At 35.3% G+C, this 27,392-nt stretch overlaps 1 protein-coding gene across 1 annotated transcript in view; it reads left to right on the forward strand.

The window, feature by feature from the left end:
* LOC135688332 (nucleoporin NUP188-like) overlaps positions 1-27,392 on the forward strand; it is a 48,907-nt gene that overhangs the window by 17,685 nt on the left and 3,830 nt on the right. The window contains exons 12-47 of the mRNA XM_089115745.1: positions 126-202; positions 1,014-1,085; positions 1,291-1,330; positions 2,795-2,899; positions 3,132-3,224; positions 4,414-4,503; positions 4,675-4,740; positions 5,259-5,305; positions 6,947-7,019; positions 7,258-7,387; positions 8,124-8,183; positions 8,299-8,391; positions 9,870-10,011; positions 10,314-10,401; positions 10,798-10,871; positions 11,104-11,354; positions 13,035-13,113; positions 13,470-13,595; positions 14,431-14,512; positions 15,647-15,734; positions 16,134-16,231; positions 16,367-16,573; positions 16,686-16,748; positions 17,202-17,302; positions 18,281-18,335; positions 18,822-18,895; positions 19,232-19,310; positions 19,659-19,772; positions 20,265-20,336; positions 20,601-20,665; positions 21,177-21,325; positions 22,602-22,714; positions 23,242-23,373; positions 24,184-24,252; positions 25,093-25,194; positions 26,953-27,063. Of these exons, the coding sequence (XP_088971871.1) occupies positions 126-202; positions 1,014-1,085; positions 1,291-1,330; positions 2,795-2,899; positions 3,132-3,224; positions 4,414-4,503; positions 4,675-4,740; positions 5,259-5,305; positions 6,947-7,019; positions 7,258-7,387; positions 8,124-8,183; positions 8,299-8,391; positions 9,870-10,011; positions 10,314-10,401; positions 10,798-10,871; positions 11,104-11,354; positions 13,035-13,113; positions 13,470-13,595; positions 14,431-14,512; positions 15,647-15,734; positions 16,134-16,231; positions 16,367-16,573; positions 16,686-16,748; positions 17,202-17,302; positions 18,281-18,335; positions 18,822-18,895; positions 19,232-19,310; positions 19,659-19,772; positions 20,265-20,336; positions 20,601-20,665; positions 21,177-21,325; positions 22,602-22,714; positions 23,242-23,373; positions 24,184-24,252; positions 25,093-25,194; positions 26,953-27,063 (3,480 nt within the window). The remainder of the gene's footprint in view (positions 1-125; positions 203-1,013; positions 1,086-1,290; positions 1,331-2,794; positions 2,900-3,131; positions 3,225-4,413; positions 4,504-4,674; positions 4,741-5,258; positions 5,306-6,946; positions 7,020-7,257; positions 7,388-8,123; positions 8,184-8,298; positions 8,392-9,869; positions 10,012-10,313; positions 10,402-10,797; positions 10,872-11,103; positions 11,355-13,034; positions 13,114-13,469; positions 13,596-14,430; positions 14,513-15,646; positions 15,735-16,133; positions 16,232-16,366; positions 16,574-16,685; positions 16,749-17,201; positions 17,303-18,280; positions 18,336-18,821; positions 18,896-19,231; positions 19,311-19,658; positions 19,773-20,264; positions 20,337-20,600; positions 20,666-21,176; positions 21,326-22,601; positions 22,715-23,241; positions 23,374-24,183; positions 24,253-25,092; positions 25,195-26,952; positions 27,064-27,392) is intronic.

A 27,392-nucleotide genomic window follows, 5' to 3' on the forward strand; every position in this document is an offset into this window, starting at 1 on the left:
AGAGGTTTACTCGTTATTCTTGTTTGATGAAGCAGGCCTGGAAACGAGTTTGGTTTTGTCGAAGTTCTTATTTAGTTAGGCCTTTAATGATACAAAATTTTGAAGTATTTTCTACCTTTCTTTAGTCAACCAACTTTGGGATAAAACAAGCAGACAAAAGGCACCTTGGATCTTCTTCCAATTGCTTATTGCAATCCATAGGGTAAAGTATAACATTTGCATTTAAGTTAGTTAGCAAATATTTTGTTACTTTACAAGTGAACTCGCAATCGATATGCAAACTCTTGGAATTTAATGTGGAAGTAAAAAGATACAATCATAAAAAGCGATTGGGATGGTCTCTCTTTCGATCATCTGATGCTGCAGTTTGTTCAAGTTTGGTGCCATTGTAGTTAAATAGCCATTGTAATGGTAGTTAAATATCGGGGATAACTGGGAGTAGAAATAGAGGTATTAGTCCGTTGATTTTGAGACTGAAGGCCCCCTGAACAGGATTAATGAATCTTCTAGAAAGTTACGTAACCTTTCCTTTTTCGGACAGCCAAATTAGGAAAATGATAACATTTTAGTAAAAGCCCTGGGATGAAATAGAAAAGTTAAGAAAAAAGGTTTTTAGCCCTTATTTGTTTTAGATTGAAGTTGTCTGAAGTGCAGGGATCCTCTTAAAGAGGCATCAAAAGCTATTCGAGCATTTCTGATTTCCGTGTTGGAAGCACGTTGGGTCGAGTTCTGTCAAATAACATAAGATAGGATCAGATTAACGTATCAAGCATCAAGCAGGATGAGTTCGTGTCGTTGTCAATGTCTCTTATAGATTTTTCAGTAATTTCTTTTACGTTTGTACTATTTTTATTTGTATATACTTGTTCTTGAAAGAAGCCACGGTAAAAATCGATGCCCTTTTGACATGAAATCCAGTGAAAGATTATTGCAAGGCTTTCCGTTGCATTGTTAACGATGGATTGAAATACCATTCGCTAAACGAGAGACTTGATACCTAAGTATTCTTGCAGGTTCGTTAGCTGTTTGATATTGCTAGAAGGAATCGATTTGGAATCCCTGGGCTACGTTTGGAAACAGGAAAGGTACTTCTGTCATTCTTCTGTCATTTTGTCTTATTTTTATGATACGCGTAATTTGGGAATATTTGATATTTTGATGCTTTGGTTTTTTATCGTAATATTTGCTCTGTAGTCTGCATTATACATTAACGATGGCCGAGATTATATAGTGCTTGAATACAGCCACTGAATACTTTTTGATTTGACCATGTTTGCTTTGATTGAACAGATGCGATCACAAAATCTTTGCAGGTATGGATACTGTCAAGGTTAGTTGGCTGTTAGTTGGATGTTAGTAGGATGTTAGTAGGATGTTGCTCGAAAATGATTTTTTATTGCTTTGCTCTTTATTTTGTTGTTTCATTCTTACTGATCTTGATTTTGATTGCTTGATTTTGATTTAATTCAAATTCTACTATATTTCTAAAAAGCTAGTTAGATATGTAAACTATAAACAAATCAACGAAAGAACGCAACAACAGCAATAACATTATTTGAAAGACAAATCGAAGCAGAATTCTTAAGGAGGAGCCTTCAGCGATCTATATGCTCATGTATAAAAGTGTCTCGTTGAATTAAATTAAATCACTTTACGGACTAAACAAGAAATTTTGCAAAGCTCACTGACTTTCAAATATTTTCTAGACGTTATTTTTTCAAATATTTTTGAATAAGAATTTAGAAGAGGTAGTTCTCATTTCTACAGGTTGATTGTTCCATAATTTTACCCCCATATATCTAGTTGATTTCAAGCCGTACTGTGAAGTGTTTCTCATAGTCAGGAAGAGATACCACGTGTTGATTGCCTTGTGGCGTGACAATGAATAGATGTATAAGGAAAAAAGAAGTTATGGAAATACATTGGCTTATTGATTGATTCATAAATAAAAGATAATAGTTTCAGTTTAAAAGCATCTGAGATTCTAAGTAATTTTAAGTTTTTAAAAAATAGAAATAGAACGAGCAAGGAATTCTTGATGTGATATAGCTCTAACAGCTCTTTTTTGTAATTTGAATTGTGGCTCAATATGTGAATCAAACGCTTGTCTCCAAACAATAATACCATATTGTAAGAAAGACATAGATAAAGCATTATAAATTTATATTTATGTAACTGTTGGAAGGAGGTTCCTAATCCTGAAAAGAATGCCACAGGTTCTTGCCAGTTTTTTTGAGAGTTCAGCAAAATGCTATTTCCAATGAAGGTGTTCTTCCAAGAGAAGTCCTAAGAATTTGATGTATTTACCTTGGAAATGTGGTTTTTACCGATTTTGGTTATAATGTCTAGTGGTAATGAGGCTGAAGAACAATGAACAATTATAAAGTCAGATTTACTCATATTCAAACAGAGTTTATTAGCATCAAGCCAACGTTTGACATATCTTAGTTCTTTGTTAACCTTCTTAGTGAGTTTTTCAAGTGTTTCTGATTCAAAGTGAATTTTGTGTCATCAGCCAAGAGGAAGAATTTTAAATGTTTTGAAACTTTAATTTCCTTGGGAAAATTCCGTTTAGAAAAGGTTGATTAGTGAGTGGATGGATGGGAGATGTGTTGTTTAAGAATTTTTATTAAATTTATTGGAACACTTTGGGGACCTACAGATTTGGAAGAGTCAAAACTTGATATTATATCTTCAACTTCTAAATGAGTGACTGAAATGAATGAGTGACTTATTTGAATGACTGCTCTTTCAATTAATTAATTTTCTGATCAATTTATTAATGCGGTTTTAGAAACTTGATGAAATCTTTTGCAATTGGGATGAGAGTGCGCACCTGTCCGCTGTTTTATTAGCCTGGACCCTGGCACGATATCACGCGAGACAGGGAGAGGAACAGGTCAGCATTTAGCTATCTTTTGAGGTTTACACTTGTTTGTTTTGACTTATTTTTGACACCTCTTTTGTTTTTATATTTTGTATTAAAATTCTGTTTTTCTCTGTACGTAAAGCGGGTATATAGCCTTTGAATAGAAAATAAAATGTATTCAATAGGTAATTAGATTCTCAATGAAGTTAAATTGATATTTTATTTCGTTTCCCTGAAAAAATTATTATAACATTTGTTCAAGGCGTTTGAAGATTTTGGAAAAACTGCTGTTGCCTTTGACGTGTTTGGCTATCTTTCAACGTTATTACAATGGGCGTCTTCGTCTCTAAGCGAGGTATGATAAAAGGCGTTACTCAGAGCTAGTGGTGTCTTAAAAAGAAATATTTGTAACATGGTTGTTCTCTCCTTATTTAGAATTTTTTAGCTTAAATTGTTTCATTGAAAGGTACTGTATTTATCAAATTTTAAGATTGAGTGAAAGGGCTAGCAAGGTGTCCTTTAAAAACGTACATTTGTAAGCCACAAAAGTGTGCAACAGATGGAAAGCATGGGCTCCGACACAGGTTGGAAAGGTGGGTGGCCAAGGAATAATTTAGCAGCCACAACATAAGATTTTGAATTAAATCTCTATTGTATTGCAAAAAAGTTGGGACATTTCCCCTCCCGGCCCCCTCTTTCGTCCGAGGCCCTGGGTAGTCAGAGGTGATGTAATGGATATGTCTCACGGCCTAGAAACACAGTGACAACATGGATGTAACTCACAATTTTTCTGAAATTGCAAAAGTCAAAAATGTATTGAAGACAACGCAGTCCAAAACTGGTTATTTTTCAAAGTTCTTCCTCTTTGTTTTGGATTCAACAAGAAAAAAACTAAATACTCTCACCAAGGCATGTAGACTTCCACTTGTGCTTTGGGCGTCGTTCTTTAGCCTTTGGACTAGCTTCAATTGAATGGCTGCATCATCAACGTTATCCTTAACGTCTTGCGCATCTTTGATCCCTCAAACATTCCCTATCCCCTATCCTTGTGATGGGTGCAGGCTTACACTACTAGCACACCGGAAACTTACATTTGAAACGCCAACAGATCGTCACAAGGAACATACCGATCTGGGGGTCTAGTTGACCTCCTATTTACTTCATTAACAGGTTACTAAAGCAGCTACCAGCGGCGGGTCAAATCGAATCAATATAAAGAACTTGCCCGAGTCTTAAAAGAATCTGATCTCAATAGAAGCTGACATCTTTTTTGCTACAGTCAAATCCATATCTCTGATATATCTATCGCATTTTTTTATTCTGTTTAAGCTCTCTTTGCATTGCTCGATTTTCTATGATTCGAAACAAACTTTTACTTTCCTTTTAAGTTTGATTTAATAATTGAAAATTAACCGCATTTGTAAAAGTTCTTGTTGAAATATTTTTGTTCTGATATGTTTTGCAGACTATGGTTTTCTCCAGTTTGTTAATTATGATAAATAACCCACCGGAAAAAGATTTGAGTATGATTAGTGGCATTTCAGGTAATGTCGAATTGGGTGAAATACGTAGTATGCTGGCTTATGGACCTGACTTTCATTGTCTTTCATGTGGATTCTTTCAATAATTTAGAGGTAGGAATGTGATTGATTCGTTTATAACTTATTGAGCGACTTCTCTTTGTGCCTTATCATCATGATAGCCTCACATATTAAACTTTTACTTTGAGGCTTTGCACAGTTTTAAAAGGTCGTTTTTTGCAAATCTTCCATGATTGAAAATAATAAAAAAGTACTTCTTGACAGATTATACAACGACTGTTCCGCGAAGTAGCTATTATATCGGGATTGCCAAGAAAATACCAAAAGCAGGTGAGTGCGTGTTTGTGATTGAAAGTGATTAAACTAATGAACTAAAATTCCAGTTTTCGTGTTCCTCACCGTTTTTTAATAAACAAGGACGATATGCATCTGTGCAAACTCCAATTTTTTCGGTTGCATTTGGAGTCCAATTGAAATGAACAGCTATTCGGTTGGATGTTGTACTTGCTCGCCTTGTCAAGACAAAACGCTACATCTAATCTTTTGCACTCTTGCTGTAGCAAGCCACCCCAGCAAGCCTATCACTTGGCTTATCGGAAACCTGTGATGACATAGACCAGTAACTGTTCACCAATTTCAACTTCGGCTCATATGTTTATTTGTTCACAAAGACTCGTTGTTGCATTTCAACTTGTAAAGATATTTATGTCAATAATGTTTTTTGACAAATTGTTTCTAGCGCAACATCAAGTTCTGTTTATAGCAAGTTTTATAAAGGGAGAATATTGATGTTACCGCTTATGAAATGTCGAGTAGCCTCCTTTGTTGATATATTTTCTTTGTTAAAGACGGAGAAAAGCGGTGTTGAAATTCTGTTGGAGTTAGGCGAGCATCAGTAAGTTATTTGATTATTTCTGGATGATACACAGCAGCATTATTTTACTCAGCGAATTGTTTTTTAGATCTTTTAGGTTTCATTGGAATTATTTATCAGGATGAGGTCAGAAGTTAATAACATTGTACAAATGCGTAGGTGAATTATAGAAATGGTTATTGTTTGAAGCAGCCACTCTTTGTATACAGTCTAACCAGCACATTGGTGTATACAAAAATTTAACATCGAAGAGAAAGGAGCAAGCACAAAATCACAACCACCGCCCCCCCCCTCCCCACACACACACATATAAATAATAGTGAATCTCTTATCAGGAAATTTCTTCTTGAAGTTTTTTTAAGCACCTATTGAAGCCAAACTTAAGGACTATTGTCAAAGCAAGGCAGTACTTAACCTTCTACCTGGAAGTGTCTTGTTTAAGCAAACAATCTGGCAAGAGCTGCTTTGTCTGTTTGCTTTATCAAATTCTGGAACTGAATTATTATAGACATCTTGCTCCCTATTTTTAATAATCCAAAAATGCTCTCAACATTTTGTTTCATTGCAAGGTTATTTCTTCTTTCAAAATTTATTCAAACCCTTTATTATCTCATAGTTAAATGAATGCGGAATTCATTCTTGCACTTGTAGTTAAACCTGCGAACATTTGTTTAAGTTCTTTGTAGCTTACGGGCGAAGTTATGTTGTTATTCTCCGCTTTGCTCAAATTATCAACCAAATAAAATAAAGTACGGCAGAATGAACCGAACAGCAAATCATTATCTCAAAGCTCTTGCCAGAACCCAAGTTGCTCTTACCGAAAATTATCGAACATATTGCCGATGGTTGCGCGCCAACTGATGACGTAAGACGTAAACAGGGTAAGGATCTATAGAAAAAATGTTTTGCCGTTGAAAAACGTTGAAAATCCAAGTAGTATGCGAGAGGAGCGTCATACATAATATCTTGCAGTGAACAATAATCAATGGTTTCCGAAGACAAAATTGCTAGTGTCACCGATAGACATCTGAATTTTGCGCTATGCTTTGGAAACAAAAAGTTTAATTGTTGAGCTTACCATTATAGCAAGAGTTAACTTTTGGCATTTTCTATGTCAAATAACAAATAACTATGGTCCCCATTAATTTTTCCATGCTTCAACATGATCCCACCGAGATCTCACCTCAAATTATGCAGAACAAGCACATCATCGGATGTTTTATTAAATTGTGTTAACAATTTTTTGCGGTACAGAATTTGAAAATGGCTTTGAAAAAAGCAAACATTTTACAACATACTTAAAGCTTTTTCGTCTGACACTCCTCAGAGCATAAAACGTCAGAATAGGTTCCGAAAAAACACGATGGAAAAATATATACCCAGTTGTGGATCGAAATAGGCCAATCAGAAAAACGCAAGCACAAGACCGGTATAGTTGACCAATCAGTGCCGTTGAACCAAACGTTGCTCAAGGGCAATTACGAGAACTTAAAAAGATAATATAAATGCTGAGCAAATATTAACTAAAGTTTTAGCTAATTTTGATGTACAAAGCATTCACGATTTAATCGTTCTTCTTTGGCCTTTTAATCGTCACGATTTAATCGTTAATTTTTCGTCTATCACTATCAACCAGTTCAAAATTCAGATGAATTCTTGCAGGTTTCCTTACATCCTCTGTCCATTTTTGGACACTGTGGCAAATTGCATCCACGACGATGATTCTGGTCTCCGGGTGAGTTTTTCTCTTCACTCCCTTCCTCGTTCTTTCAACAAATCCTCACATTGGTAAGGAATTCCTCCAAAGCATCTATTCAAAACAGGGGCATGTTTCAAACCATTGGTTCAAGGTATTTTCATTGTAGATCCATACGCTTCAATGTCTGTAAGTTTTATTTGCATTTTTCATTCTCTAACAATCCATTGAAGTAACATGCAACAATCCATTTTACTTTAAATATCATCAATCGTAGGTCTATAAATATCTCAGCAACATGGACTGGATCACCGAACTGTATGATGATAACTGTCAAGATGAAATTGCTACTTCTGAAGATCCCAACATTCTCATTGGACTAAACGATAGAGATATCATCAGATGTGGTAAATGTCTTTTCTCAGTTTTCTTGACGAATTTTCATGATTCTTTTTAAACAAAACGGTCGTTACCAACACTCTCTTGTTTTGTGGTTCTTTTCTGGCCTCGTAATTTGAAACCACGACCTTAAAAACAACAGGCAAGGCACATTATTTATATTTTCCAACACTCACCTATAACATGCATGAACACCTATAACGTCTACAGGGTAATAAGCCCTCAAATCACATTATCATGGGCATAAGAAGTTCGAAGGAAATTAATGTCCAACAGTCTGAAAAACGACGAGATTACCTTTAGTGTAACCATAAGTGTATTTTCTTCCATTTTGTGAGGCATTTGACTCTGTAATTGATTATCTGTTTTTAATAATATCAGCCTTATTTGAAACCAGAAATGCGGCTATTTAACATTTTGAAAAGTATCCCAAACAAGATAGAACAATCGTTTTTTGTACCCAATTGGTGTATTTATTTTTGCCAATTTTACTACATGGACTTGCTAGCTGTCACAGGCAAGGTTGCTTTTCCAACCATGCATTGGATTTCTTTTTTTTCATTTAACTTGAAAGTTCTGCTGTTCATATTTCTGTTTTCAAGTAAAGTTATTAATCATCTAGATGTACTTTGCATTTTTTTAAACGACTCACCACAAATTAACAGTTTACTTCATGTAGGGATAATATTTGAAGGTCAGATGATATACAATGATATTTTTTAGGTACTTTGACTTTTCTTGTAGGGGATGATTCTATAAGTATTCCGAAAGGTTCGCTTGGAATAGTTTCTGAACTTTCTAACGGTGAGAGGAAATTTTATCATTTGCTTTATCCCAATTATTGTCATTATGATATGATAATATTATATTTTCTTGCAAGTACCCTGCAAATTGTTATTTGTCTATTTTATTATTGCAGGACAGCATCTGATACGATGGAATGTTCGTTACTCTTGCTGGCATTTTCTGTTATTAGAGTTGAAAGCAAATATCGAACACAGCTTTTACTTTGGTATGGCACACCTTAAATTATTCTCTGCGAAGAATCTTTTTCTCACTAGATGTAGACTGTCCATGTCAGGGAAAGATGGGTTATTTAATGCCACAATCAAATAGAAGTTGAGGTGTAATCATGTAGTGCGTTGTTTCAGTATTTTGTTGAACTTCAAATCAGGCCTGCTAAGAGTTACAACATGCCTAGCGCAGTTACGGTGAGCCTGAATGGAAGTCTTCTATTTGAATTTTAAATAAATTGTAACAAGGGCAAATAGAAAACAGCCTTTTAAATAAGCTATAACTAATGCATTGAAACTGTAGTTGTCAACAGTAGTTGTTAACTGTAGTTGTTAGCTGTAGATGTCAACTGTAGTTGTCAACTGTAGTTATCAACTGTAGTTATCAACTGTAGTTGTCAACTGTAGTTGTTAACTGTAGTTGTCAACAATAGTTGTTAACTGTAGTTGTTAGCTGTAGATGTCACCTGTAGTTGTCAACTGTAGTTGTTAACTGTAGTTGTTAATTGTATTTGTTAGCTGTAGATGTCAACTGTAGTTGTCAACTGTAGTTATCAACTGTAGTTGTTAACTGTAGTTGTCAACTGTAGTTGTTAACTGTAGTTGTCAACAGTAGTTGTTAACTGTAGTTGTTAGCTGTAGATGTCACCTGTAGTTGTCAACTGTAGTTATCAACTGTAGTTGTCAACTGTAGTTGTTAACTGTAGTTGTCAACAGTAGTTGTTAACTGTAGTTGTTAGCTGTAGATGTCACCTGTAGTTGTCAACTGTAGTTGTTAACTGTAGTTGTTAACTGTAGTTGTTAGCTGTAGATGTCAACTGTAGTTGTCAACTGTAGTTATCAACTGTAGTTGTTAACTGTAGTTGTCAACTGTAGTTATCAACTGTAGTTGTCAACAGTAGTTGTTAGCTGTAGATATCAACAGTAGTTGTTAACTGTAGTTGTCAACTGTAGTTATCAACTGTAGTTGTCAACAGTAGTTGTTAACTGTAGTTGTCAACTGTAGTTGTCAACTGTAGTTGTTAATTGTAGTTGTCAAGTGAGAGGCAAAAGCTGCTAATCACTCACAAAAATGTGGATAACTCTCCCCGTAGTCTAATAACTAAGCGCGAATCATACTAAGAAGAAATTTTTCGATAAAGAAGAATTGTTTTTGGTAACGTGCCTTGTGCCTACCTTCATAAATTTCTGTTTTCCAAATAGATGCATTTGAAATAACTCTATCAATGCTTAACCGTTTAGTTGAACAATATTTTATAGTAATCGTATCAATCACAAAACATGTAAATGAGTGGAGAAAATCATTTTAAACCTTGGGTAAAGTTGGTATTTCAAATGTTAGTATGCTCTCTAGTTCAATTTATTCTATGAACGGCGAGGTAAAAAGCCTTAAGAAATACTATAATATATTTATTATTTCTTGAAGTATTAAATAAGTACTCTTAAAGTGAAAAATATAGCTGTATTTTGCTTGCAGAAAAGTTGGCTGGCTGTGCTGAAAATGTGACAGAAAGGCTGACTTCTATTTTCAAGTTGCTGAGAAATACCATCAAAGTTATTTGGGAAAAGGCAGAAGATCTTAAAGACTTTATTTCTGAAACTTTTCTTGTTATTAACAGGTACAAATTGTGTTAAATTTGAAAACGTTAACTTTAACGCTCAATATTTCGTATATAATGACAATTTTCGTATATTTTAAGGTTTCAATTCAGATTTTTTTTACATAATATTGCAGTAAGAGAATTGGGATTCATTTTGAAACACTTTATCTTATACAACACCAAATTACCTTTGAGCGCTTATGTTAGCCAGAAATATCTATAAATCTAAAATATTTTGAGCAGTAAAATATTTTTGCTAAAACTTTTACTGCTGATTTGGCTTTTAAATTTTTTCTCCAACATCGACTGTTATATTTTAGATTTTCCCCAATGTCATCGCCACCGCTTGAACTTTTGGAAGCTTGCTTAGAGACTCTGGCAGTGGTCGCAATGGAACTGCCAATGCAGGTAAAGAAGCAGCAATGTTTTCTCTTCTACCCGTCTTGCTGGTTATCTCAATTGCCTGACCAAAATTCAAATGCTTATATGATATTTATTCTTCTATATTTTGGTTGTTTTAGTTTTTTCCGACACCATGACGTAAACTTAACAGAAGCCTAAAGTAAATTTTTATGTTAAGATTGAAATAAAGAATTATCTACTTAAGGTCACAAGCTTCTAATGGGCGATTGTGTGTTGTTAGTGGTAGCATATAGCAGATGTTTAGCGATGCTTTTTTCGGTTGATAATCAAAGACTCCACTTCGGCCGATGCTACTGCGACTCATTCCCAGAGTTCTTTCATCATTAAAAGAGTCTTTTTTCATCATTAAACTGTTTTGTAAGACACACAATCTCCTACAAGGTTTTAGGACAGCTCTCTGAAATCGGATTTTTGCCAGAATGCAATATTGGACCATCAAATTTGATAGCAAAAAGGTATATTTTCTAATTCACTGTACTATAATGATTGCGATAGTTTTTATGCAAGTTGGATATGTTTGCATGTATCAAATTGTATATCCAATAATATAATCAAAGCTAATGCTATGTATGACTAACTTTCAACTGCATCGTGAACTTATTGCAGAGAAGATTAGATCTATTGACAAAAAAGATAGGAAAATACTCTTGAATCCTGACATTTCTCTGTTTTATTCAACTGGTTCAGTTTTAGTGACATAAAGTTGACTGCTGGCTCGTTTGGTCATCTGCTGGCAACTGTTGAGTGCCAACTTGGAACTTATCCTGTTACCAAATCGTATTTGAAGATAATAAAGACTGTTCTTGACGCAAAAGAGGCTTTTAGTTGCATCAAGACATTACAAGTGGTTCTGGGCAACGTTGTATTCATCATAAAGGAGATTTTTTCGGGTATTTTATCTTGGCGGTTTACCATTTTAACGGAAAAAGACGAAGTTGGTGAGTGTTTAACTGTTTTTTTACCAGTTTAATGGGTTGGGGGGTTATAACGTCAAAACTGCAGGGCTCTTGAAATGAGCTAGGATTTTGACGAGGGGGTCGTGAAAAGGTAAGGTGTTAAGTTAAAAAGACCCCTAAACACATCAAAACACCTGGAAGAGTAACTTACGATGGCGTAATATGAAGCTGTGGTTTTTGTTAGAAAAAAATGGAGAGAAAGTAAGAAATTTAGAAGCGCCTTATTTCATAACGAAAACGAGGCTATAAGCATTCATAATTTCATATTGTGTTTCTAATTACAAGTACACAATGGGTCTTGCATTCTTTATTCAATTATTTATGCAGTAGAGAATAAAAGCCGTAGAGACAATTACGTAAGAAATACATCACTGAACTCGAACCATGCAAAATACGTAACGAAGTCAATCATCAAGCAATGGAGTTGCTGTCAAGAAAAACATGAATATGGTGGTGCACGTTTTTGTATGGGATTTCTCTTGAACAAGGCCACAAGGTGGTTTTGTGCACGGGGGGGGGGGGGGGGGATGGGGATCGTGGTGAACTTCTCTGGTCATGCAAGCTTTTATACTTTATATAATTATGTACATATAATTATGTAATTATGTATAATTATGTGAGGGCTCGAACGTTGAATTCTTTGAACGTTGAAGCCATGAACATATGTTTCGTCAAGAAAGGGGAAAAGTCAAAAACTCTCAAAATTCTAGGTAGCAGATAAAGGTAATTCAAAAATCTTTCGAACAGATTGCAACTTCTGCTCCACGTCAGTGCTCTCAAAAAGAATAGCAAGAAAGAGTTGTATGAGTTTTGCATAAGCAGATCGACGAAGACACTTGTAGAATTTATAGGCTGTAGAATTTGTGTGAATGCAGGCTATAGATTGTTTGGAAGACTTCGGAAATTTTTCTGTGAAAAGGAACTCGTAACTATTTTAAAGCGGCAAGGAAAAGACAACCTGCATGATGGCTGACTCGGTGAACAGCGGGGCAAAAATGAATCTAATGATTCCTTTGATGAAGCTTCTCTCCATTTCTTCGAAAATGAATACACTTATACCGCAATCCCCGAAGAGTGTCAACATCTCCCGTGGACAGATGACTTGCATGGAACACTTGCATTTAATTTCACCAACTATAAGACTGATTTCAAGCACTTTCTCGTGAAAAGCAATGCGCATAAGAAACTGAGGCCACTTAAATTTCTATAAGGGATTTATAAAGAAAATTCAAGTTGCCAGAGACGAAGTGAAATTGAACGTTTCTAATATGTATGATGATGTCTACTCTGCTGCATGCTTCTGGTCGTGGTCATTTTTGTTATGGCAATTTTAAACATGTTGGTGTTGTGCTTTTTGTGCAGGAAGATTTAAATATAAGGGGCTCCCAAGAACATGACTTTTGTTTTTAGAAAATACAAAGCATCTCTAAAGAACCACATTTTGTGCCAAGCTCTTCAAACTCATTTTGTAAATGTGTTTTTAAAACACAGAGCTCTTCAAACTCTTGAAATTTTTTGAAAATTTGTTTCTTATTGGATGTTTGGTAGTATTACCATCTGGATTGTAAGATAGATTTGTTTCTCGACTATCTGCCACAAAGTAGCACGCGTTTATTATGTATCTATGGTTGCATCATATTCTTATAAAATATTTATTTTTAGTTGAGCTCGCATTGGAATTGATTTACAAACTGCTAGCTCCACAAAGCGTCGCCCATTCACTGTCACCACAGTCCGTTAAGTACGTGTGCTTTCCAGCTTTTTATTTTTTATATGAAATATTATTAGTTGATAGTAAGACCTTTTACCTGTATCCTGTCGTGATGATTTCATTGCCTTTTCATTCTTCTTTTTCCACATTGTAACTTGCTTTTTTCTAAATCCATCTCAACTTTGTTTCATGTTTGTAAAGCATTTTATAATTGTTGCAGTCATTTAGCTCAAATGCTGTTTGGATAATAATATTTTTCTGTTAACACTTCCAGACTAAAAGGCTTCCAGACCAGAGTTTTTTCTATTGACTTTGCTTTGATAAAGACTTTATTTTGGATAGCGAGTATGGAACAATGTCCTACATTTACTTTATGTATTTTTCAGGCTCATGTCAGCTTTCCATTCACTTCTCTGTGATGGAATTCTCAATGGAGAAGCTGGAGACACACTTTTAACTGTTTTGAGTGTCGGCGTTGATTTCCTTAATCAAAAGTCATTTGAGTGTGGAAGGTCCGTTTTCATGATAAATCTACTTATTTTTGATGGAAGTCTGGATGTTATTATCCTTAGCCTATTGTGTAATGTTGTGATTGGGTTCTGTCATTTTTTCACTCCTTGACCAAGTTTGGTTTTAAAGTTTGGAGCCAATATATTAGATCAGCAATATTGCCTGCTACCTTGAAACCTGCTACAGTAAATTTTGACACATTAGGGGAAATTAAAATTCTCTAAAAGAGTATCAAAGTTGCGAGGTTAGGGTAGGTTAAAAGGGGTCGAGTAACATATTCTATCATGTTTAGATTAAACTTTTTATTTAATATTATTTTTTTATTTTGTTTTTTCATTTTATTTACTTTATGTTGGTTTTTCTTTTATTTAGATGCATGGTCCCTTGTAAACCAGCGTTGCTGAATGGTCTTCTATGCGTAAATGATTGAAAATGTAAATCTAAAAATGTAAATGTAACTTTGTAACTAAAAGCGAATTTGGACCTAAGTTCCTTTATCCACTTTGTTTTTTCGCTAATGACATATCCCCTCGTCCCTTTCGCCCTGATTTTTCTACTTAAACAAAATAATTGCATAGCAGAGTAGGAAGACAGCACATGTTTCTGTACGGCAAAGATCCTGTGTCTTGTCTGCTATTATCTTTACGTTTATCTGTTAAATATATCTTTTGGGGTCCACACATCAGGAGCATATATTCATGGCCGTAAAAAATAGACAATTTCGGATATTTTAATTCAAGGTACAGAAGGTTATTCATTTGAGAAGACTCCCAGCCATTTACCACAGAGTTTTATGGGGTTTTCAAGTCACAACGACGTTTTTCTCTTTTTTTGCAGTGGTAATGGCGCCAGTGTCTCTTCAGTTCAAATTGTGAAGCTAGGTTTGGCTGTCCTTGACAGGCTGCTTATCAAGAATAAGGTAATTGTATATTTGAACCATGCCCTGCTACCTGTGTACCTAAATTGGTCGTTTGGTTGTTGAATTTTTGAAATATTGTGAAGGCCGGTATTTTCGTTTGTATTTTGAAAGCTAGCTGACACTATGCAATGTTTATATAACACTAAGCTAAGGCTCATGCTCTGTCAGTTACCAAATCATCCTAACTGATTACTGCTTTCTGTGCCTGATTTTTTTTATCTAGTCTATTTGGTTACTTCGCTATTTTTTACGCGAGAGGAAGTGGATCAAATCTAAAAAGGACCAGATTTTAAGATGGATTTCCAATTCTCGGCATGAACGGAAAGCGGAAAACGGTAAAAGGTAAACGACTTGGGAAGTTTCCGCCCATCAATTTCCACTTGGCTTCCATCCCATTTCCATTTCGTGCAATGGAACATGCCCGAGAAAAGGGAAAGAGGGAATGTTTATGCTAAACAACTTTATGATGCTTTTTCTTTTGCAAGAAGATTCATAAGTTAGAAGAGAAAGAAATACGAGAAAAGCGTATGGGTGAAACACGTTTCAAGAAAAAAGGCAAAAAGGAAAGTTCCACCCAGGGAACTATTTCAAGTATTTCAGCATGACTGTGACTCAGTTCGAAGCACAGCTTGTTGCTGAAGTTATGACGCAATGCCTTGAACATGATTGGTTGAGAGGCCAAACGGTACGAATTCCAAGGAAAAAAGTACCGTTCTTGAACGTCAAAATACCTTCTGCGCATGCTTGTACCGTATACCGTTTCCCATTTTCCGTCCATACCGTGAAAAGAAAATCCACCTTTAGATTGATCCATTTCCGGTACGGACTCACCTTTAACACAGGATGACGGGAAACCAATCAACTTTAAGATCTGACAAATGACCCATCCGATTTGCTGATTAGCATAGTACTAACATGGAACGATCGGCTAGCTTATCACAAAAAGATAAATCAAAAGTGGATCGTATTCACAAGGCCATGTGCAAAAGCATAGCCTGTTTGTTACAAGCGTAGTTCGGTTCCTACTGAGATCCTTTCCTTTCGGGCCTATGTAAAAGGAATTTTGATTGTTTTTGCTTCCACGCATCCATGTTGCGAATTGAAACTTAATGATATGTTACCTTTTATTTCCAGGAAGCAGAAATGAGCCTTCTGGAAAGCAAAGTGTGCGACGCGTGGGCCTTACATAACTCAAGCGAAAGTCAGTTTTTTCGGCCTTTCGGTACTCATGACTTTTGTAGCTTTCAAATATTCCTGTATGTTTCTTGTTTGTTGTCAATAGAATTAGATCCGCTCAAGAGAGCCTTCGGGTAAGAACCTACAGCTTACATTGATCCTCTATGATTGGTCATTTTTATAAGAAAAGAAATGCGTTGGTGATCAATACACATTCTGAAATGCTAAAGGTCTCAGGTCTCACATTGCATAAGAACAACCTTCTCAGAGACATAAAAAGCTCTATTTGTGAACCTTGTAAGTCCTGATTTTATTGCTTTTTCCCTTAACTTTAAAATCAAAAAGCTTTATTTGAAGATTTTTAATGCATGTTCATACAACTTTGAATAAGCTTGATAGAATACCGCTTGACTAGATAATTCTATTTTATTTTTCTACCTTGTAGAATCTTCTTTTGTATCTAACATTGCGAAATACATCTACCACGAAGATGACCCTAAACTTGCTACTCTCGCCATGGTTGTTCTCCAGCGCATATGTTTTGTACGTATCTCGCTGTGCTAAGCGCGTGAGAAGCACACATTGAATTATTTTTAATCGTTTTACATTGAATTGTCGAATCTTTGTTTGCTGTAGCAGGAGTTCTATGAGGTTTAAAGGAAGCTGTTTTTATTGCAGATAAACTCTGTTTCCATTATCGCATGCTTTGGTTCCGATGCATTTTCTCTTAGAAGAGCTATTGTTTCCTGTTTGGAAAGCAATACCAAGCCTGTTCGACTCAAAGTTGCCATTCTAGAATTCCTGACATGTGCTGTTGATAAGCAGCCGGGCTTGCTAGAACTTTTTATAAATCACCAACTTCAAACTGGCGAAGAGTCTTTAAAGGTACTCATTTGTTTACCTTTCAGTTTCAGTGATTGAGACGGGTTCTCTTTTCGTTTATCAGTATAACAGAATTCCTTTTTCACTGATTATTGAAAATAAAATTTTTCTATAGTCGAAGAAAGCATTTGGAAAACCAAGCTGTTTGCCTGCTGTTCTTAATTATCTTGCTGTAAAGGTACGTATCTTGGTCTTTCATTTTGAAACACATACCACCGATACCCTGCTATTACCCTGCTTAATGGCAACCCCCCCTTCTTTGAGCGTCCGTGGATAAAGCTGCATGCACCTTCATTGCTATAAAATTTCTTTATCAAGCGCCTATCCCAATTTGATCTGAAAACAATGACCCTCAAATGAAGTTTATTTTTTTTTATTTTAGTATCTTTTTACAAGTATTTTGACAAGTATCTTGGCCTTTTATTGAGCAACAGCAAGGGCCCATTCTCTTTTGAAGCCCAGTTGCATTAAGATCATTATTTCCGGCCAAAATGCATGTCTCAGCTTTTTTCTTTCGTTCCTTTTTTTCGAATATCGTTTTTGTTGAATGTAAGGGTGCAAACCAGTTAGTTTCACCTTTATATCTTCATGTTACCGCCCTAAAGCTAAGTAAATTCTGGTTTGATCGCAGCCGAACGCACAACCGAAACCTCTGCGGCTCGCCGCCCTGCGTTTTGTACATGCACTATGGATTAGCAGAATGGACCCGGTTTTGTCAGTTGTTAGGAAAAGGTAATTATATATCTTTGTAATTCTATTATATATCCACTTTGAATTCGTCTGTTTTCCTCTTAGTTGATTCCAATCCGCCACATTTGCGCAACATGCTTTTTGTAAGTGTCATTGCTGAAGGTTTATCGCAAAATAGGACCTTGTTTAAAATGATTAAGAAATACGAAAAATATATCAAGAAAATTCACTTGTTAGAGGAGTGTATGCCAACCTGCACCGGAACTTGACATCTATTTTTTTCAGTTGCACCACATCTGCTTATTCCATCCCACAAATGTCTTTACCCCTTCATGGTGTTGATAATCATCTCGTTATGTGTAGGATTTTGGGCTATATCTTCTGTCGGAGCATATCATTCATTCGTGTTAGAGAATGAGCTGTTGCTATGAATAGCTCACAATTACTGCATGTTCACCTTTTTTCCAGTCAAAGCAAATCATGTTTTTGAAAATGTTGGATATGTTTGACCCCTTTCACGGACATTTTGCGAAGCATTTCATGTCATTTCGATCACGCAATTAACAGTGGTAAAATATTGTTGCTGTTCTTTGTCCGATATCTTAGCCAGGAAGATATAGACGTAAACAGTGCAGTAGTTTTGGCATTAGAACCCATATATCGAAAAAATTCACAAGCCGTTCTTTATATTTCAGCTTTCTTTACCTCGCAGCGTCTCCATAACTGATGTCCCCAAAATATTTGGCGAAACGTTAGTTCTTTTTGACCATCGACTTGAAGGACAGAAAAAGGAGCAAGAAATTTATTGTTAATCAATTTCGATGAAATCTTTTATCAGTTTGACTGAGGTTTTGCAGTATACGTCAATTCAATAGTGGCAACTTTGATTCTTGAGAGAAACCGACTAACACTATAGACTTCAATCTTGTGTAAGCCAGAACGTCTGATTACACTGTAGATTCCTTTATGACAAAAATGTCCCTAACATCAATAATGCTGTCAGCGGTTTGTTTGTTCTAGTGAGAACTTTTGGAGCAACCTTGTTGTGACTTTGGCTGTGACTGAAACCGAAACGGTAACCTATTCAAAATATTTTGCTTGAAACTTTTCTAAGAAATAATCAGAGTTCTAAGGACGATGTGAAAATAGTCTTTATTGGCCTATATATATTTAATATATCCACAGTTTTGATGTAGATTTCATACGAACATGACCAATTCCGTTTCCTATGACATATCTCAAAGAAATAATGATTTTTGAACTATACTCTGTTTGAACTATGCTAACTGTTTGATGTCATTTTAGTTAGTTTTATCAAAAATGAGTTTGCTTTGTTGGTTGCAGACTGTGGTTAGTCGAATAAAAATTTAAGATGGCACAGAAAAGCCAAAACATAGCATATTTTATACATAACTATCAAAGTATGCTAGCTTTTCCGTTTTTCCGTGCTATCTTTACCATGATTAGTTCTTCGACAGATTTATAGGCAACTATTTTGTATGAAAATGTTTCATCAATTTACATGGTGATTGGCTTAAACGGTCTATCTTTGTGATTTTAGTTATCCTTTGATGATGTGAATGTGCTTACTCTTTTGCTGAAAGTTTTTGCAATGGAAGCGTTCACCATGACAAGGTTAGTACTCAAGTATCCTCGATATATTTTCGCAGTAGTGCTTAGTTTGGAAACGGCATACTACTAAATACTTCTACTGAAGTAAATCCTTGTGACAATCTAAGCGTGACATCTCTAGCTGAAGATACTTATTTGTGTTTCTTTGTCATTCCTTTCTTTGCAGATTGCTAAGCTCTTCATTTCCTTCGAGTTGGTCTTCTGTGAAAATTATTCGCCATTCCGCGAGAAAGAAATCGGTAGCGACCAAGAGATGTATGGTTGCAGTGGTAATTGTAACGTCCTTATTTTAACAAATTTGCCCTTCAGCATTATTTCATCGTTTTTTTCTCCTTTTAGTTCAGTTGATGTCAGCTCCGAATTGCAAGGAGCAATCGAAAATATGCAGAGCTATAACTTTCACAAAGCTATAAAGCATGTAAGTACCTTTAGCACTGCAAATTGGTACCTAATAAAAACCATTTACTTGGCACTCACATGCCAAGTTTCTATCATTTAGATTTTTGATAGTTTTTTGTCTTGAGCAATTATTCTTTTTCACATTTTCTGTCCAGTTTTTCTCTCTCTTCAGTGCGTTTGGTTCCTGCAATTGATGTCAGATCTTTAATTAAACTCAATTTTGCGCTAACGGGCTTTGCTCGAAACGTCGTTGATTAATTCGCTATTTTTTCCAAGAACCATTTCACCTTAATTTCAAATGATATTCTCACATTATACTGTGCGAAACGCAAATATTTATGGAATCAATTCTATGCTGCCGATATAGGCTATAGTAAACAGTTCTTTGGCGGATGCTAAACGGAAGGAGCAGACCATTGCTAACACGTGTTCGTTGATAAGATCATGGACAGAGTTTACAATGGTCACATCATCAGTTCAAGTGAGTATTAAAGTTTTAGGGCATATTTGACGTTTAAACATGAATGAAAAGCTCTGTAGTTTGACATTGTCATCTAACGCTATTAAATGCGAAATGCTACTACTTCATTGCCAGTCGGCTTGTTCTTTTACGTACAGATTTGCCATGATTGGTTTAGGTGCGAGGGTGGCTCAGTGATTAGGGTTGCCGACTACAGGTCCAAGGTTGCTAGGTAGAAACAAACAAACAAACAAACAAACAAACAAACAAACAAACAAACAATCATGCACGCATACAAGCATACAAACAATTGACAAAAAAGTATTTTCAGACCCACTGCGTAGGGTCAATCAGCAATCCTGTAAATGCATAAAAAACCTAAATACGCAAGATTATTGTATTCCCCACTCGTAAGCTTCTTCATGTCATGTCCTTACAGTTACCACCTAGTATACGTAATTCCAAGGACCTGTTTCATTCTGTTCAACAGCACTTTTTGATATCTTTGTTTAGTCGAAAAAGGCCAAGAGTGATGACGAGAAAATGAAACACTTTTTAGAAACACTGTCCCTATTTACAAGTGAGGTGAGGCTTCAATTAAATCTTTCAAAATATCGATTTTTTGTTTTTTATGCTTTTTTTGAATAATATTTTTGGGGCACATCTATAGAAACATTAAATTGTGAAGTCGTAAGGCTGGTACAGCGCAGCTGAAAATTGTTGTTGCCCCGATAAGTGAGGTTTTCTTCTGATTGAGCTAGAGTATGCAGGTGCTAAATGAACTATAAATTTTCCTTTCAGTTGCTACTGCTCGTTGACTATAGCTATCCAGAAATGTTTCTTTTTAAGGTTGACAAAAAAGTGGGCGAAGAATTGTCATTTGCTGTTCTGGTTCTCGCAAGGCAATGGTCTGGGTAAGGCTTTTGGCTTCAATCAAAGGAGCAATTCTTTTATTTACTATTTTTATTTTCTCTTTGCCTAAAAGTACAATATCAATATTCTTGAGTTATCTCGTTACCTGTGCAAACTTTATCTAGTTTAGTAAACAGTTTTGCTTCGATCCAAATTTCTAATAGAACAGTTATGTTTCTTCAGCAAAAATTCCTAAGGGAGCCAAATTTCAGTCAGTGATTATTGCATGTGTTTTTAGGTTAACCTTGGCATTTCGTATTTTTGTGAAGTGATATTTTGACTGCATTTTCTTAGCAAGGAAGCAAGTTTAGCTTTGAACTTATTGTGGTTTCCTTTAAATGTTGGCATTTTCCGATAGCTCTCGATGTCTTTTGTTTCGATATTTATTTTATTTGAATGGCTTAATGGTTCTGAATGCTTGAGAATTGTTGTTGTTGTGTGATTACATGATTGATATTTTCTTGGTAAATATATTTTAATATGATGTGCTTTCTGGAATTTTTTAATTTTCAGATCGTTGTCAAATGTCACCCGTTTAGAGACTGAAATAATAACGTTGATTGAAATGGTTTGCAATGAAGACGACAAGTCTCTATGTTTTGTACAAGACCATTTGTTTTCAGCAATGCTTATCCTTTCAAGTCGATGTGTAGAATCTCCGGGTATTTTTCTTTCACGATGTTTTAACGCTATGATTTGCTCTAAATTTTAGTTGTTGTACAGACGGCAGAGAATGATGTCGTATTTAGGCAAATATCAAATACAAGTCAAATAACATCAAATATCAAATATTAACTGCTTTCCCACGGCTTGATGGACTCGAAACGAATTCTTGCAGCAATATGCATAAGCAAGGTAGACTGTAATGTACCGGACGAAAGAAAGAATGTAATATGGAATTGACATAAATGATAGAAAATAAAGCTATTTCATGCACTTATAAATGCGCTTTGTATTTTGCAACGGCCTACAGGTCTTCCTTAGTTTACAATTTTGGAAAGACTCTAGTGGTATACAAAAGTAAACAACTTTTATTGCATAACATTCGTTGCATAGTTTGAAAGCTTGAAACCAGGTTCCTGCCAGGCTTATCGTGTTTTTCCGGCTTTATTTTCTACAATAAACGTCTGAATGTAGTTCAGGCTTCGTTTCGTTCGGATCAAAGTGGATCGGTACCTAGACTGTAACGGAAAGGCCTTGCGTTAAAGAGATTCCAATACGTCGGAACCCTTTTGGACCTGCTTTCCATTACCAAATTGGAATCGCTTGGATTCGTTCTCAAAAAAGTATCGTGTAAATTGTTGAAATCGGATCAAAATGGGTATGGACTGAAATTCAGATTTCGTGAATTTCACGTAAAGTGCTTCTGTTATTCTTTCTATTGGAAATTTTTCACTCAACTGTCTTGAAGAATAAACTTCAACTAAACCGCCGAAGAGACTGCGCGGCTTCTCGGATGAATTCTATGTTGGGTTTGAAAAATTTTGAGAATACACTTGATGCATTAAAATCCAATAAATGCAATATTCATTTTCTTGATCTTTCGATTCGATCTCGTGTAAACATGAACAATTCTGGATCCGACCCGGTGGAAACAACGCTAGAAAGGTGGATCGGATCCAAGTGGGACTTTTATTTGTTTTAAGTTCAGTAGACAGAAAAAGCAACTGTTAAAATAGATAGGTCAGTTTAAGTAGTGGCATATGTCAGTGCATTGATAGCAAAGTACTTGAAAAGGTAATTCACATGGAATTAGCTGGTTTGTTTTAATAACAAGGAATGGTGTTCTTTTTGTGTGTTTTACTACATTTTTAGATATGTTTTGTGTTTCCCATAAGTTGATTATCATTCTTCTTATAAGTATGAAAAAGAAATCATCCTTACCAGTATTCTTAAACTGAATGTATTTTTATCCGCCCTTCTTTTATCCTTCTTCAGATAACGCGGAACTCGTGTACAATAAGTGGCTTGCCATGTTGCGTCTTATCTGTCAAATCATTGAAGAGATTTCTGTAACAGTTACCTCCTGTTATCGTCCAGCACATTACAAGGTATTTGCAAGCCATTTTTAACTTTCAATCCTTTCCAAATATTTCGTCTTTCATGTTTTTATATAACCTGTGATTTTCTAAATTGTGTGAAGCGGTGCATAGCAGCAGCCTTATTTCAGCAGCATTTAAATTCAGACTTGACAAAACCGAGTTTTCAAAAATTTGCGCCCGTTAAACTAGATAGACTGGGAAATTTATTGTTGGTCATTCCTACCGAAAGGGAACATTCAACTATGGTTGTTGTTAAAGTGAAAGGGTTGAATAGCCGTTACAGAATTTATTTCGTTAAATTTTAAGTTTTTTAATAGTAATATTTAATACCCAATAATTTTGTGTCTATATATGACTTGTTGTTCTTTTATGGTCATACCTTCTTTGGTAAATTTGCTTTCTTATAAATTTAATTTTGTAACCGTGAGTTTAAAAGCTTGTAAGCCACATCACCAAGCTGAACATTTTCCTGGTCGAACTTAAAAATGCAAGGAAAATAATTGTTTGAATTGTGACAAATTTCTTTTTTATTTTAGAGGCTTCTATTAATGATCAATCTTGTCTCAATTGCCTCCCGTCGCTTCAAGGACAGTACACATTTGCTCCACATTTTTGAAGAACATTCCGTATTTCGTCACTTGATGAATGTGTTGGGAAGTATTAAAAAGGTTTGTAATTCAGGAAAAGCCCATGTTGCTTTGTAGGTTAATATCCAAAGTAAAATTTTGATTCTTAGAGACGGTTAATTTTTTCTGGGATGGAGCGAAAGAAATCTTGAAGGGGGACTAAAATACTTTCTCCAAACAGAGAGATAAGAAAGAAGCACCTTGTAGAGAAGAGTGTCATAGGCATCAACTAAAATAAAATAACTATACGAGTCATGGAATAAATTTGAAAGGGCAGCTGCTTGCTTTTCCCTGCCCTTTTTTCTCCGTTCTAAACTGATTATATTTAGGATGCAATACACCGATCATTTCAGATCCTTTATGTCGCTTCCAATCTTCATAAAGTTCGCATTGACACCTAACTTTATCCGTAAAGTAAAACCTTGGTTGCTGATCACAATGTTAGGTAGGGTGGTGGGGGTAAAAAGATTCCTGTAAGATTGGAGAATGGTTCAATTTTTGTGTGCAATCCAATCGGAAGGACAAAAATTAAACCACGTCTGTGCAGTTGTCTTCCAACCCTCTTCAGTAGCAACAAATGAAAAGTCCCTTAACTAGAAACTTTTTCTTGATAGAGGTTATGTGGTTTGCACTAGTCCATCGATTGTTTTTATTCATTTTATTTCACGAAGATTCTTTCAAATTTTTTTGAAACTCGTGTCTGCTTTTGTATCTCAGCCTTATTTCATGGCTTGGTTCCACAAACAGGTTATGATAACGCTTAATTGTTTAACTGTGAAAATTACTTCATGCACTTTCAGTGTAATAATAGGTCTTTATTCGTATCTCTCATATGTTTTGCCTTTTTTTTAGGAACCAAGTCAAAAAAACCTTGTCAGTGAAATCCTTTCTTTGTCGCTTGTTTTTGCTAGAGACTCTGAGGTACGTTTTTAAGTTTTCTTTGCGACAAATCATCTTTGCCACGTTTGGGAGGAAAAGAGCTTTAAGGAATCGCCATACGCAATGTTAAATCTCTAAAGGCAATACTCGAATGCAAGCTCGCCGGGGGCAGCCTAAACACGAAGAGCCTTTCTTTATTGGGTGTTGAAAATTATCATAATGGAGCAAATCGGTTGTGCTTATATCAGGGTACAGTTCAGATACAATTGTTTATTTTGTTTGTGCTTGTATTGCAGATTGTCTGATAAAGTTAAGTTTGGAAGATATTCTTCTTGTCAAATTATTTTACCTTCAGTCGCTAGTAATTGTCCTTTGTAAATGTTAAACTTATTTCGTTACCATATCAATGTCAAGATCATGGGAATTAATTGTGGGCAAAACATATTTTTCTTAATCCGAATCTGAAGTCAAGACTTTCATTCCAAAATTCACAAGTTTTTCAAAACAAGGCTGTAGATTGAATTGATGTATTCATTTCGCAAGTGTTAAAATCAACTTTACCTAAAACATTGCATTAACATTTTCGTTGTCCTTTAAAAAATTTTCATGGGAGACAAAAATGGCGTAGAATAATTTTTTTGATGTTTTTAAAGGCCACGTTGTTGCATCTTTTTGTCTTTTTCTACATTAAAATTGTTCAAAATATTCAACTAATGTTTCTCAGATTTTCAAAAATCATATTTATTGCCCTTGCAAATTCAGTCAACTTCATGTCTTAATTTCATATGCCTTTCAGCGGACGTCACAATTTTATTTCAATATTGACCAGACATAATGATACATTCCCCATTTCTGAAATACTTTATTCCGCTTACTTTTAAGTTGGTAGCGATTGTTTTGCGGAACGATTTTCTAAGACTCTTGGTTGTTGAATGGAACTGGGGCTACATTGCTTCGCCTTATGGGAACGATACGGATTGTGAGGTGGGTTTCTTTGTAGCTTTTTGTTGTGCACTATTTTCATGGTTGCTGTGAAATTAACACTGATGGTTACTTATCTTCGTATGCCAGCCTATACTTGAGTTTTCCACAAAGAAATGGCTTTTTTTGCAAAGGTAAATAATGGTCACCAATTTTACAAACTTCAGAAACAGAACAGTGTCCGAAACTTCAGAAAGCTTCTTTGCCAATTCTTGTAATGCTGAGCATAGACAAGATTGGTCTAAGAACATACATTGGCCTATTTCGATCCACAACTGGTTATATACATATATTTCCTAGCGTAGAGTTTTCGGTCTATGTTCTGGCGTTATATACTTTAAAGAGTGTCAGACGAAAAGTTTCAATATACTCAAATGTTTGTTTTTGTCAAAGCCATTTTTAAGTTTTGTAGAACCAAAAATATTGTTTGAAAATTTTTACCCTGATTATCACATCAGATTTCGTTGTAAGTGCTAGCATATAGCCAGTGACAAAGCTCGAAGCAAATTTTTTTAGAAAAACCCAGTTGCAATGAATCTTCTCATAGTAGATAAAATACTAAAGTAAATAAGCTATTGATTGTGAAAAAGAAAAATTCTCACTGCCTCATCTCAACATTTTTTCCATTAATCTTCTCCAGGTAATTGAGATGATGAAATAGAGCAGCTGCAATGTTTAGCATGATCTTATATTAGCGAAACTTATGGCACATGTTTTTTGTAGGGGTGAATTGATGCCTGCAAAAAATAATAATAGATTCCAACTTAAGGCGCTGTGCTAGGACCTCTCTGTATGTGTATATATGTTAATGATATCTTGATGGTAATGAGGGATAACGAAATGATTTAGCCATTTTCACAATCGATAAAGAGTCGTGACGAATAATTCATAAGTTGATTAAAGAACGTTGTCAATGGCACCAAATTAAACAAATCTCACAACAACCTTGCTAGACCAAACAACACTACAGAGAGCTGCTAGATAGATACAAATAGGCTAACCTTAGATAAAAATTGAAAAAGAATCAAGTCAGCATTTGTACAGGACACCCAAAAGATTTATCTACAATTTGATACTTTACGGACAAAGAATAAATATCCACTTATCGTGAGTTTTCTGCCAATCGATACGCGCCTCCTTACGGATGTTGTTTTTGGTGGAACAAGAAGTTTCTGATTGTCTGAATGAGTCTCTTAAACTAAAGTGTAGCAAAAACATTTTCCAACAAAACAAAGCAACTTCCGCAAATCAAGCCTGTCAGTGGAGCATTGTGTCTGCCTAGCAATACAGCGCACTGCAAAAAAATATGCTTGACACACCGTGAGAAGTCTCGTCCATTCAACCAGCTGAGAGGTCATTACTACAACAAAAACAGTAAAAATCAACTAGCGAAATGTCTAGTTACACTTGAATTTATATCGAGTCAAAGCTCAAAGGCCAGAAATTTTGGCTTGCTTAAATATTGAAGCATGTGTGTAATGCTGCAGGAGCTTTAGCAGCAACATATTCTCTCGTGTTTCACAGTATTGGCTCTATGTGTTTAACTGGTTTGCTGTGTAAATCTTTTTGGGATCTTTTGGATTCTCAGCCAACTTAGAGATATATCAGGGCTTTGATATTAGGATTGTTAAGATCTTTAATGGAATTCTCGGCTTTGCAAACTGTAAGATCTTGTGAATTGAAAATGAACAATTGTTTGTTTTTTGACACTCGAAATGTTGAATCTAATATGCATATTTCCCTTTCAATTACTTTTTGTAGCATTGGACCATTGCTATAGCTTTGGTAACAACTCTACTTAAAACAACGTCTCATAAAGAATTGGACGCTGCGATATCTTTCATTGCTGCCAACAAAGCCAGAATTATTGAGGTAATTAAGCCATTGACCTTTCCCTATTGTAGATTCTACGCACCTCACTAATCGCCTAGCCTCGTAGGGTGTTTAGGTTTCTTGAGCTGGAATGACGTTGTAGGTAAATTAAGAGTGTGGAGTAGCATGATTATGAGAAGTGGTGATTACGTGGTAGTTCTCTCGGTAGTTTTAATTAAGAAAAAAGTGATTTTCGATGATGTGAAAAAAATTGAAATAATAGAAATAAAGTATTGAATGAAACAGAGAAAATCATTTTTTTATCCTCTGTAGCTGGTGGTAATGACAGTGCTATAAAGATTCAACAGAAAGCAAACAATAACAAAAAT

The sequence above is a fragment of the Rhopilema esculentum genome, unplaced genomic scaffold, assembly GCF_057945365.1.
Source record: "Rhopilema esculentum isolate cy_ngs unplaced genomic scaffold, ASM5794536v1 HiC_scaffold_36, whole genome shotgun sequence".
Taxonomy (NCBI): domain Eukaryota; kingdom Metazoa; phylum Cnidaria; class Scyphozoa; order Rhizostomeae; family Rhizostomatidae; genus Rhopilema; species Rhopilema esculentum.